This window comes from Nelumbo lutea, chromosome 1 (assembly GCF_056320005.1).
Source record: "Nelumbo lutea isolate HS-2025 chromosome 1, American lotus-T2T, whole genome shotgun sequence".
Lineage (NCBI taxonomy): Eukaryota > Viridiplantae > Streptophyta > Magnoliopsida > Proteales > Nelumbonaceae > Nelumbo > Nelumbo lutea.
In genome coordinates, this window is record NC_142684.1 from 158,404,036 (window position 1) to 158,417,308 (window position 13,273).

Here is a 13,273-nt window from a genome sequence, read left to right on the forward strand (position 1 = left end):
GTTAGGACTTGTCATTATTCTATCCTGGTGAATGGGACTATGGTTGACTTCTTTCCTGCGTTGAGAGGTCTAAGACAGGGAGATCCTCTTTCCCCATTTCTTTTCACCCTGATTGTTGATGTGCTTGGGAGATTGATCCATAGAGCAGACTTGAGGAATTTGATAAGAGGGTGGAGAGTAGGAAGGGAGGAGGTTCCCTTAACACTTCTACAGTTTGCAGATGATACTATCCTATTCTGTAAAGGAGGGAACTTTAATTGGATCCGGAATCTAAAGTTAACAATACAACTCTTTGAGCAGATATCTAACCTCAAGGTGAACTTTGATAAGAGTTGTGTGGCGGGAGTGAATGTGAACGAAAGGGACCTAAGGGAATTTGCAGGTGAGCTAGGTTGTGCAATTTTGGACTGGCCCCTGACATACTTGGTTCTCCCTTTAGGAGATAATCCTAAGAGTGTTAGCTTTTGGGCTCCGGTAGTGGAGAGGTTTGAGAAGAGGCTGGCGGCCTGGAAGAGAAACTATCTTTAGGTGGGAGAATCACTCTCATTAGGTCTACCCTAGCTAACCTACCTGTCTACTATCTGTCAGTGTTTAAGATCCCCGCAAAGGTTTCCAATCTTTTGAAAAAATTAATAAGGAACTTTTTGCGGGAGCCTGGAGAGGAGAAGAGAGATCATAGGGTGAGTTGGGAGGTGGTCACTAGGTGTAAAATACTAGATCTTGGGATTGGTAATTTCAAGAAAAGGAATATGGCTCTACTGGGGAAGTGGTTGTGGAGGTTTTCATTGGAAAGGTATAAATTGTGGACCAAGATTGTGGCTAGTATTCATGGGCTGGAAGACAATGTCTGGGATCCTAGAATCTTGGCAAGGGCTTCAGCTGCTTCTCCTTGGAAATCCATTCACAATCTGCTTCCAGTTTTGCCCCCTTGGATCAGGTATGGTCTAAACTCTGGTAACCGAATAAAATTCTGGGAACAACTTTGGGTCGGGGATTCTCCTTTGAAGGATCAGTTTCCTTCCTTGTATGCTCTATCAGACTTGAAAAATGAACCCATATCTTCTTTCTTGGTCCCTTCAACCTCCACTTCTGGCTTTGGATGGAACCTAGACCTGCGTAGGGCAATTAGGGATACAAACATGGATAGCTTGGTAACTTTGCTAGCCTCCCTTGAGATTGTCTTCCTAAACCTGCTAAGGAAGACACCAGATTTTGGACCCCTTTTAGGTCTGGTACCTTTTCTTGTGCTTCATTCTTTGAAACCATAACTCAACCTCCTATCCCCTTTGGGTTGTCCTTTCCAGTTAAGGAAATTTGGAGCAGGCCTATTCCTCCTTGGGTTGGTTTTTTTTTGTTGGGAAATTTTCCTGGAAAAAATCAACACTTTAGACTTACTTCAGAGAAAGAGACCCAACAACTTGTCTACTTCCTAATAGATGTGCTCTTTGTAAAGCTGATGGAGAATCTGACTACCACCTCATGGTCTTTTGTAAGGCTGTCAAAACAGTTTGGGAGTGGGTTTTCTCCCGTTTTGGGTGTTCTTGGTATCCTTCGGAGATTGTCCAAGGTTTGTTTTCTCCTTTTTTCAGTTGGCCTAGGAAGCAAGGGAAAACTATGTGGAGGTGTATTAGGGCAGTAGTATGCTGGTCATTGTGGGAAGAAAGAAAGAAACACATTTTTTCCAACAAGGAAAGAACATTGGAAGAATTGTTAGATCGAAATCCTTTTAAGGGCTGTCCACTGGCTAAAATCTTTGGAGTTGTTCTCAGATTTTCCTGTGGATGATTTGCTAAGAAACTGGAAAGAGATTGCTTCTAATGCTAGATGCAAGAGGACTCTTTGTCCATTTTGGTCCTCTCCCCCCTCGGGCTTTATAAAGCTGAATTTTGATGGCAGCAGTGTAAGGAATCCAGGGCCCTCTGGGATTAGAGGAGTTCTTCAGGAATGAGGAAGGGATTGTTATTGCTTTATTCTCTGGCCCTATTGGAGAAGGTGACTCTCTTAGGGCTGAGATCCTTGCAGCGCTTGAAGGAATTCAAAGAGCAAAGGAATTAAATATCAACCGTTTGATCCTAGAAGGTGATTCGAAGGTGGTGGTTAGTTGGTTGAAGACAGAGGACAGTGGCTTGTGGAACTTTAACAATGAAAAAGAAACAATTCTTATGGCTGGGTAGGGACATTGAGATTCAGTATAGCTGGGTGAAGAGGAGTGAGTGCCAACTCATTTGCGGATGGGTTGGCCAAGCAAGGAGTGAATAGGGAGTTTGTTTTTTGGGCTAGTTTTTAATCTTTTCTCTTTGCACTCCCTTTGTTTTCTGTTTTTGAGGAGCTAAGATATTTTATCTCCCCTTTTGTATCCATATTCCCTCTTTTCTTTTAATTTAATTAAGCTAGTGTTATTGATAAAAAAAAAGTTTAGTCTACACACCTTACCATCCTCCCCCTGAGCAACAAACCCTAGTGGTTGTTCCATATACACTTCTTCACTAAGATCACCATGCAGAAAGGCATTCTTTTTTTTTTATTTTTTGAAGGCTAGAGATAAAATTCATTAAAATAAAAAGGAGAAGTACAATAGAAGGTGATAAGATATCACCAAAAGCATGAGAGCCAACTCGGAAGACCCAATAAGGCCCAATACAACCGCAATTTACAAATATGAACGCTGCCCACACACCCAAATTAAAAACGAAAACACAGACCCAACACATATTCCCATAAAACAAGGGCTACTGGCCCGACACTAAACAAAAGCAAAGATCCCTATCCTGAAGCCTGCATTAGTCTTCATCTGTGAGCATATCTTCTTGGGTTGAGAAATCCTCATCCCATTCCTCTCTCCATTGTGAATGATCCTTGTTTTTTTTCTTTCTCTTCCTTTTTTCTTCTTTCAAACTCCTCAAACACCGGAACGTCAAGCTGAAACAAGGGCCAATCATACATAGCTACTAAGGATATCAATGCACGATCTTTGCCAATCTTGGCTACAGGAGAGAATGTCTCTATATATTCCACTCCATACAGTTGAGAGTACCCCTTGGTACTCTATTCTTTCGTCTGGTAAGTACTCGATGGTATACCACCCACTTACAACCTACAACATGCTTATTGAGAGGAAGGGTGGTGAGCTCCCATGTGTGATTATGTGCAAGTGTAGGGAGTTTTTCTTCTATTGTGTGGCGCCACTCTAGGTAGGTAATAGCTTCCTGGACATTCTTATGAATAGAAACAATAGACAAAAGGGAAATAAGCTAGCAATGGGAAGCGGAAAGATGAGAAACAGAAACATAGTTAGAAGTAGGATACAAAGTACAACGACGTTCACCTTTGCGCAAAGCAATGGGAAGATCAAGGTTAGATTGAAGTGCATCACAAGGTTAGGAATGACTGTCGGATCTGCTGATAGAGAAGAAACTGGAGGAGGAGCTGATACTTGTCGATGCGTATACACTTGCTTGATCGGTGGTCACTCAATAGGAACCTGCAATAAGGGGAATGGGGTCATCCATAGGAATTGGAAGTGGGAGCATAGTAGATGAAGAAGAAACATCATTACTTGTAAAGAACAGAACAAACTCAAAGAAGGTGACAATCAGGGCATATAAAGGAATGCTAAGAAGTAGGATTATAACACTTGTCACCCTTCTGTGTCCGAGAGTAGCCAAGAAAGATTCACTTTGTAGAGCGTGCGTCTAACTTGTCCATCCCAAGCCATAGATTATGAACAAAGCATACACACCCAAAAACCCAAGGAAAGGGAGACATGTAGGAAACAAAACTAAGAAGGAAGGTTGACCTTCAAGGATAGATAATGTATCCAGTTAATAAAGAAACAAGCTGTGAAGAAAAACATTACTCCAAAAATGTTTAGGAACACTCATATGATGCAAAAGGTACTGGGCAATCTCAAGTAGATGGTGGTTCTTACATTTGGATACCCCATTTTGTTGAGGTGTATAAGTGCAAGAGGTTTGGTAAATGGTCCCATGTTGTTCTAAGTATTATTGAAATGGTGTATAGAAATATTCTTTCCCATTATCAGAATGAAGAATCTTTACGTGAACACCAAATTGAGTGCAAATTTCAGCATAAAATTTTTGAAAAATGGAGAACAATTCACTTTTCTTTCATAAGATAAAACCATGCTGTCCTTGAATAATCATCAACAAAAACTATAAAGTACTTGTAACTATTGTACAACATAATTTTGTTTGGACCCTAAATATCATAATGGACTAAAGCAAAAGGACTCAAACTACGACTATTGAGTCTAGGATTGAAGGAAACCCAATGGTGTTTCCCATGCTAACACGACTCACATTCTAATGAAGAAAGACAATGGAATGATGGAACAAGTAACGAAGTGTCTTAAGAGATGGATGACCAAGCCTGCACTGCCATTGGAGAGGTGTAAGGGAGGACTGGAGAGCTACCATCGAACCACCACCATCAAGATTATACAATCCACCGGCTTCATGCCCTCCACCAATCTTCATCCCCGTCTTGAGATCCTGAAAAACACAAGAGCCAAGAAAGAAAGTTATAGAATAATCGAGAGATTTGGTTAATAAACATACATAAAATTAAAAGGGAATTTGGGCACAAAAAGAACTGAAGATAAAGACAATGATGTGGTGTCTACATTGCCAACACCACAAATGAGAGAGGTCGAACCATTAGCTAATATAAGTATTTGTGATGTAAAAGATGGAGAAAGGGAGGAAAACAAACCTAGAGAGTGGAGTCCTAATCATATGATCGGAAGCTCCAGAATCGATAATCTAGGGTGAAGGTTTGGAAGCCAAACAAGTCATACTTGAGTGGGCAAGAGTGGTTGTATTTTGCTGGGAGGTAGCTTGAAGAAACCTTTCATACTCATCATGTGGAATACTCATCATCTCCTTCCCAGAGACACTAGTAGATGTAGAGGGTTCTTGGTCAGTTTGTTGGGCATCAACTGCTTCACCACCACTTCCTATTTCTGCATGATTGACCCATGTAGATCATAGCAAAAATTAACAGTGTGCCTTTCCTTGCCACAATGTGTACACTTCCTAGGCCCATAACTACAACCTCTACCACGACCTCCCCCTGAGTCTTGACCTTCCACTATATCCACCACCACGATTCAACATAGGTCCACTATGGCCTCCCCGAACTTCATGACCCCCTCTATTTCCAAGGCCTCCCCTTATCATCATTACAAAGGCTGATCTATCTGAAATGGTGGAACTCTCTAAGGAACCAATAATAATCCAACAGAGTCATGTAAACACCTCCTCAAGAGAGGGAAGAGCAGAGCCTCCTAGAATCTGAGCTCTTACTAGTTCATACTCAGCCTTCAAACCCACTAAAAATTTGGTCACATCCAGTTGCTCCCTTTTTATTGCTGAATTTTAACATCCAATGTCAAAGGATGATAGATATTGAGCTCATTCCAAAGGTTCCTCATATAGCATAATACTCAAGTGTTTAATTTCCTTGTTGTAGATTAAAATATTCTTGATAGAGCTTATATACTCTTGTAGTATTATCCTATCCAGAATAAAGCTTCTTGGCATGATCACATTTCTCCTTAGCTGTATCAAGAAACATAAAATTCACATTGATTTTGGGTTCCATACTATTTCACAACCACATGATAACCTATGCATCTTCTTGTTCCCGATCACTAAGAAAGACCTCCAACTTGGCCCATAGCACATGTTTCACCTTCTTCTTGGCTCTAAGAAAAATCTCCACCAACTTGGCCCATAGCACATAATTCTCGCCATTCAACTTGATAGATGCCATTTGTACATTCAGAAAATCAGGGGGGGATCATAACACTGGATTTTTTTATCACTATTCTCTCCTACTCCTAGGGTTGCCATGGGTATAAAAAAAAGAAGGAAACTTCACTTCATGGCACCACACTACACCACTATCAATCAACTACAACAGAAACATGTGCTGTAACTGATTTCAGCACTGTCCTCACACCTATCACCCACTTATAAACACAGAGAAACTCAGAAACATGTGTTGTAACAGATTTCAGCACTGTTCTCACACCTTTGACTCACTTCCATTAACAAGAAACACACAAAAACTCACTTCTTGTGCATACCTGCTAATAGGCTGTCCACAATAAATCAAGAAATCCATGACTGTGCCCTTTCAGATCACTGAGGAAACTTCACTTCATGGCACCACACTACACCACTATCAATCAACTACAACAGAAACATGTGCTGTAACTGATTTCAGCACTGTCCTCACACCTATCACCCACTTATAAACACAGAGAAACTCAGAAACATGTGTTGTAACAGATTTCAGCACTGTTCTCACACCTTTGACTCACTTCCATTAACAAGAAACACACAAAAACTCACTTCTTGTGCATACCTGCTAATAGGCTGTCCACAATAAATCAAGAAATCCATGACTGTGCCCTTTCAGATCACTGAAATACCCCACACGAACTGTTGCACATCAACTGATCACTGACGGTCCCTCTTCGGTACATCGATTAGAGGGTTTCTCTAAAACTCCACTGAAACAACACTTACTACAGCAATTGGAGGCATGAATACATCCCTAGATATAAAGCGATCCCTTCTTTTTGTTCTTTCTTTAATCCTCCAGGTAATCACCAAGAAATGTCCAAGCAAGTGTGCTAGAAGGCGCTGAAAAAGAAAAAACTGGGTAGGAAAATCAGGGCTCTGATTCTGAAAAATGGGGATAATTAAAGAAAAAATCATAATTTGGAAGCTGGAGAGTAGTCTGTCCTTGGAAACTGAAAAAAAGGTATGTCTTAGTGTGATTTAAGAGGTGGATAGAGCTGAAGAAGCTGGTCAAATTTCTCATGATCAACTGAAAAGGAGTCAAGCCAAGGTGTCTTTTGATAAACTAACTGTTAAGGATGAAATCAGGTGGAGACAGAGAGCTAAATCTACTTGGCTTAAGGTGGGGGACAAGAATAGTGGCTTCTTTCACAAAATGGCCAATGCTCGAAATAGAGCTAAGGAGATCAGTAAGTTAGAGAGTGAGGGCAGAATAGGTGAATCGATTGCTAAGATCAAAGCTTTGGCTTCTTCTTTTTATAAAAATCTATACAAAGAACCCTGGCCGGTTAGACCTCTTTCCTGCTCACACCCATTTCAAAAGGTTCTCTAACGAACAAAAAGCTTTTCTGGAAAAACCTTTCACTGAATTGGAAGTTAAAGAAGCAATTGATAAGATGGAAATAGAGAAATCTCCTGGCCCAAATGGCTTGACAAACCTGTTTTATGTGAAGTGTTGGGAGTTAATTAAACAAGATGTGTTGATTGTGTTCCTGAATTTCCATAGTAGTGCCTCCTTGCAGAGAAGTCTAAATGCCACTTTTATTTCTCATTCCTAAAGTGGCCGGGGCTGTTAACATCAAAGACTTTAGACCTATTAGTCTTCTCAATAGTTTTTATAAAATTCTGGCAAGAATCTTGGCTGAGAGGATGAAAAGGGTTTTATCTAGTGTAATATCTGAAAGTCAAAGTGCTTTTATTCTGGGGAGATAGATGCTGGACAGTGTTCTTATTGCTAATAAACTCATTGACTCTAGGAGAAGATATAGGACGCCAGGCCTGGTTTGTAAATTGGATATTGATAAAGCTTATGACCATGTGAATTGGAGATGTTTGGACTTTGTGCTTGCACAAATGAATTTTGGGCAAAAATGGAGGAACTAGATGAAAGTTTGTGTTACTCTGATGGTTAGTGGGAGGGGTTTTGAAATCTGCTCGGGGGGGGGGGGGGAGAAGGTGCACATGTTACAGTTTGCAGATGATACTTTATGTTTTATTGGCATTTCTCGAGATCAGTTGGAGAGTATGTTGGGGATTCTGTGCTGGTTTGAAGTGGTTTCAGGGCTCTCAAAGTAAATTTGGGAAAGAGTGTTCTTTTTCCAGTGGGCCAAATGGACTGCTTAGAAGAGTTGGCTGAAGTCCTTGCATGTAAAGTGGATCATCTCCCTGGAAAATACCTAGGGCTCCCTCTAGGAGCCAAGTGTACCTTGAGTGCTATTTGTGATCCTGTGGTAGAAAGGATGGAAAGGAAACTGGCTTCATGGAAAGCCAAGTATCTTTCATCAGGGGGCAGAGTTACTCTCCTTAAAAGTACTCTTTCTAACCTACCTACCTACTTCTTATCCCTCTTTCCCATCCCTTCAAAAGTAGCAAAAAAGATGGAGTCCCTTCAAAGAAATTTTCTGTGGAGAGGTTGGGAGGAAGAAAGAAAAATACATCTTGTTAAGTGGGATCAGGTCTGCTTCCCTGTGGAGGATGGTGGGTTGGGAATTAGGAGGTTGAAGGTTTTCAACTCTTCTCTCCTCAGTAAATGGCTTTGGAGGTTTGCTGTTGAGAGGAATGCTAGGTGGGACCCTAATTGTTTCTAAATATGGGGTGGACTGGGGGTAATTGGAAATCTTTGGATCCCTTTCAGAGCTGGGGGTGATCACTCTGGAAAGAAAATTTGAAATCTTTCCTGACTTTTTCTGATGGCCTAGCTCTCAAGATTAGTAGGGGAGACAGGTTGAAGTTTTGGAAGGATTCCTAGTGTTTAGACACACCCTTGGATGAAGCCTTTCCGCTGCTTTTTCAGTGTGCCCTGAGTCCTGAGGCTTCAGTGGCTGATTCTTTTGATGTGACTGGGGAATCAATCTCCTGGTGTCCCCTTTTTAGACGATTTTTTTTTGACTGGGAGATGGATCAGCTGTTGGCCCTTCTGCAACTGTTACAGAGGCAATCTATCTCTGCTAATATGGAGGATGAGTGGAGGTGGAGATGGTGTTTTTACTGTTAAATCTTTGGCTTCAAAGTTGAGTAGAGCAAATAATTCTGATTTTCCAAGCAAGCAGGTGTGGAATTCTGTCAGTCCACCTAAGCATAGTTTTTTGGTTTGGGTGATGGCTCTAAATAAGTGCCTGTCGATAGCTAACTTGGTTAGGAGAGGAGTTCAGCTTTCAGACCTTAGCTGTGGCTTATGTGGACTCTTGCCAGAGACAGTTGATCACCTTGGCATCCACTGTTCGATCTCTGTAAGAGTTTGGGAGCACTTTCTTAAAGCAGCTAGGGTTTTCTGGGTTATGCATGGTTCAATTAAGGATCTCTTGTGCTGCTGGAATTTGCCAGACCTGTAGAAGAAGGGTATTCTGATCTGGAGAAACATTCCTGTGGCTGTTTTAGTAACTTCATGGACTGAAAGAAACAACAGGATTTTTTACATCAAAGTGAGAAGTCTGGAGGAATTAATTCAGGCTGCAGTGTCTAAGCTTGCTTCTAGGCTGTCAGTTAACTCTGAGTTAGTCTCGGAATCTTTTTCATTTGCTTTGCACTCAGTCCATCTGGAGTCTGTAACATGTCTTCTTTTTGGGTGTGAGATGCCCGGAAATTGTTGTATCTTTTTTATCCCTCTTCAATAAAATTATTTACCTTACTTTCTCCAAAAAAAAAAATCAGGGTTCTGATACCATGATAGAAGATCAATCAGACCTGATTTCCTTCCTGGAATAAAAAGAAAAAGAGAAGAAGGGAAGAAGAAGAAGAGATGGTTTGGATGGTCTCTAAGAGAAACGCCACTCTCTCAGTCGACCAGAACTAATATATATAGGTTTGTAACATTAAGTACAATGACCTTTGTGCCCCTTTTTATGTAGGGGACACTCTACTTAACTTCAGACATAATAGACAAAACACCTTTAAGTAAAGCACTATGAAATGACTCAAACACCCCTGGACTGTCGACTCTAACAAGAAGTTTGTTGTGCCCTTGTTGAATTTCCTAAAAATTAGACTATCTGGACTCAAGTAAGATCCTTATCCTTAGACTACACCTAGGCAGACATTATGTTGAACTCATTCATTGGGGAAAGCATCAATAGAAGTTTATTTGAGGTTTTGCAGAGGATAAAATAAAGAGAAAGATTTAAAGAAGGAAGACAACCTCATAGCTATGAAAGATTATTATCATTATCATAATAATCATAATAATAATATTACTTGTTGTTTGACATTAATTCCCTTACATATTGAAGAATATAAATACAATAATGGGAAGTAAAGTGTCCATTACCTGGTTTTTCACATCACTTCTTATCAGCACCACCTACTCCCAGTCTTGAGTAAGCTGGGGCTAACTAGAACAACGGACCATCTGTCTCCATGGATAAACCTGTCCAACATAGCAAGGTTATTGAATTCAGCATTACAATGTACAAGATTATCAAGTAATTAGAAAGAGCCTTAGTTGGATGTCTTGCATCCATCTAAATGGTGTTCTTACCATTTCCATTTCATCCATAATCTGCTTCGGTCAATTGCAACTGAACATTTGCTTAAGCATGAAGGAAATTCCATTCATGCAGGCTTTCTTTAGTTTCAGTTTTAACCCTTCTTTTATTGAGCAACATGTCACCGTCCAGCTCACAGAAGTAAAATTGTTAGATAAGCACCTTCCTGAAAAGCACTAAGGTTTTGTATGCATGGGTTACTGAATTCAAGTTCGCAATGCATTTTGGTTTCTAGGTTTGATGATATTGTTGGGGAAATGTTTGATGCAGGATACTGGATTGGTGGCTTTGGGCTTGGAGAAAGTATGGATGAGCGGCCTGCTCTCCTTAATGCAGTTACTGTAAGAAACTACTCTCAAAACTTGGGAACATTCTGATATTAATTGTGTTATCTTATTCTAAAAAAATAATTCTTATATATTACTTTCCTTGAGTAATAATAGGGGGAAATTAGGAAGTAATGCAACCTAGGGATACATTTGAAACCGATCTTGTAAATCCCACAAAGGGATTCAAAGACAATAGCAGTCTCAAGAGTCTTTTGTAATCAAGAGGATTGAGGAGGTTCCTAGAAGAAAACTTGATGAAAATCCAACAAGGCGATAATAACTTGATCAATAAAACCTGAAAGCAAAGCTCTGATCCACCAGCCATCTTATTGTTCCAAGACTTATCCACAACCTCAATGCTACTGAGAACCCTTTTATGAAGAGTCAAAGCTAGTTTCTGATGGTTGAACCTTTCAACTAATTCTGCCATTCCAACTTCTTTAGGAGTGTGATGGTTGAAACACTATTTCATTGGTAAAAAAATATCCTTATCTACAGTATAGGATGTCCTAGCTTCTTCTTAGTAAAGGATTGTATCTTGTCATGGAACCATTGGGGATCTGTTGGCTTCAAATGTTATCCCTACAAAGAACCACAAAGAACTATAGCCAAAAAAGAAAAGAAAAAGAAAAAAAGAAGAGCACAGGAGAAGACAAGTATTTATGTGGTTCATTCTTTAGCCTATGGCCCATAAGATAAGTCCATTTTTTAGGGGCGAAGAACAAATCTTTTCTGGGCTATATTGTAACATGTGTTTTCAGTTTTGTTAGGGAGGGTTAAGACTTTTTACCCCTCCCTTCTGGTTGTAATCTCTATATCTCTTTTAATAAAATTTCTGTTATTGATCCAAAAAAAAAAAGATAAGTCCATTTTTTACCATGAAAAAGAATAGAGAACAACATATGATTCTCTATGGTTTTCAATTCCCAAACCAATCTTGTACCTGTGTGTCCTTGTTCTCCCTTTCTTCTAGGGGTGATCATGGGCTAGGCCAAGCCTGGCTTAGCACCTATTATAAGGGCTAGAGCCTGGGTCAGGGCCTGGCTGTGCCTGGTTCTGGGCCTATAATTTTAAATATAAAATATATAATGCATAACAAATAATATTTGTAGAAAATTTATGTAATATAAAATATTATATTTAGTGTTTATAAAAAAATACTTTTGTTAATTTTAAAATATATATTTTGGAGGCAGAATTAATATTTTATTATTAAGGACAGTTTGGTAATATACCTATTTACAAGTTAGGTAAACACAAGGATTGGTATACAAGTAATCGACCAAAAGTCCAGGGGAGGTATAAGTAATTTACCTATATATTAATTATTCAATACTAACAACAATAATTACTGTACAAGGATGGTCCTTTTAACATACCCTATTTTCCCTTTTGGAAAGTACATGCTGAAGAAGACATGTCCAAACAGGAACCTAACCCAAATCATTGCATTAAACATTTACAAAATGTAAATCACTTCATACATGCTTTATGAATGTACACAGGCAGTTCATACATGAAAAATAAACCACATGCTGATTTTAACAATATATCTTCTTTCCTCCCCCCCCAACATGCATATACACACTTAACTTTTTCTTTCTAAGATTCAATTTAACACACACGCATATGCTTGTTGTTTATAAAAATATGTAGGCAATGTTATATTCTGTAAGAATCAAAAACAAATAAAAAATGACCTAGTAAATGGTGAATAGACATCAGAACATGTGTAACCCAAATGGTGTAGAGCTACGTTTAACTGCAGTCTCTGGGATTAATGTATAAATAGATTCCAATTCCATTATATTGGAAAGAAGTCAAATTTAAATCTAACTAGATACAAGTATTGAACCGAAAAAATGGTGACATGGTGATACTGGAGTGAATATTTCAAAATGCATCTGGTTGTTCATCTATGCATGATTCTTTCTATAGTTTTAATAGGAAAATGGTTACTTTGATTGATGATATGTTTTTTTTTGGTATATACTTCAATTGATGATTCAGAAGGCTAATTCTGCCTCCAATATTTAGGATGTCTTGCCAGAGGAAAAGCCTCGCCAAATTTGTGGGATTGGACTTCAAGGTAGCAATGTTGTTTCCTATTCTCTTTTTAACTAAATATTAAATCCTTCTTTGAGTGCTACATTTTGAATGCTACAGAGACAGGTGTTGTGCATGAAATTTCTCATTGAGCTAAAAACCAAGACTTTTTTTTTGATAATTAAAAACCAAGACTTTGTTAACTTCTTTCCATTATTTGTCTTAATTTAAAAGGCATTCCTTAATTGGCATCAAGTGTCTCAAAAGTAGATCTATTCTATTCTACAAGGACTGAAACAGACAAAAGACATGAATTTGGACAAACTGATTATTGGAGGTGTCTCTAGAGCAGTGATTGATTTGGTTAAGGAAATTGAGACAGTAGTATGGTATTAAAGGCCATTATTGAATGTAATATGGCCTTATAATGATGAAATAAAGAAGTTCAAGTGACTAATGAGAAATATGCTTATAAAGGTATAAATGTCAATGGGAGCAAAGGTTGGAAAATGGATTGGCTGATACGTTAACCAAACAGGGGGTCAATAAGAGTCAATTGTAATGGGCTCAACTGTACTTTGATGCATAT

The 13,273-nt window shown here is 39.1% G+C and overlaps 1 protein-coding gene across 3 annotated transcripts in view; it reads left to right on the top strand.

The window, feature by feature from the left end:
* Positions 1-13,273, top strand: part of LOC148878655 (uncharacterized) — a 64,776-nt gene that overhangs the window by 43,566 nt on the left and 7,937 nt on the right. For all 3 annotated transcript variants that reach the window (XM_088957915.1, XM_088957908.1, XM_088957921.1), the window contains exons 5-6: positions 10,580-10,650; positions 12,676-12,727. In XM_088957915.1, the coding sequence (XP_088814041.1) occupies positions 10,580-10,650; positions 12,676-12,727 (123 nt within the window). The remainder of the gene's footprint in view (positions 1-10,579; positions 10,651-12,675; positions 12,728-13,273) is intronic.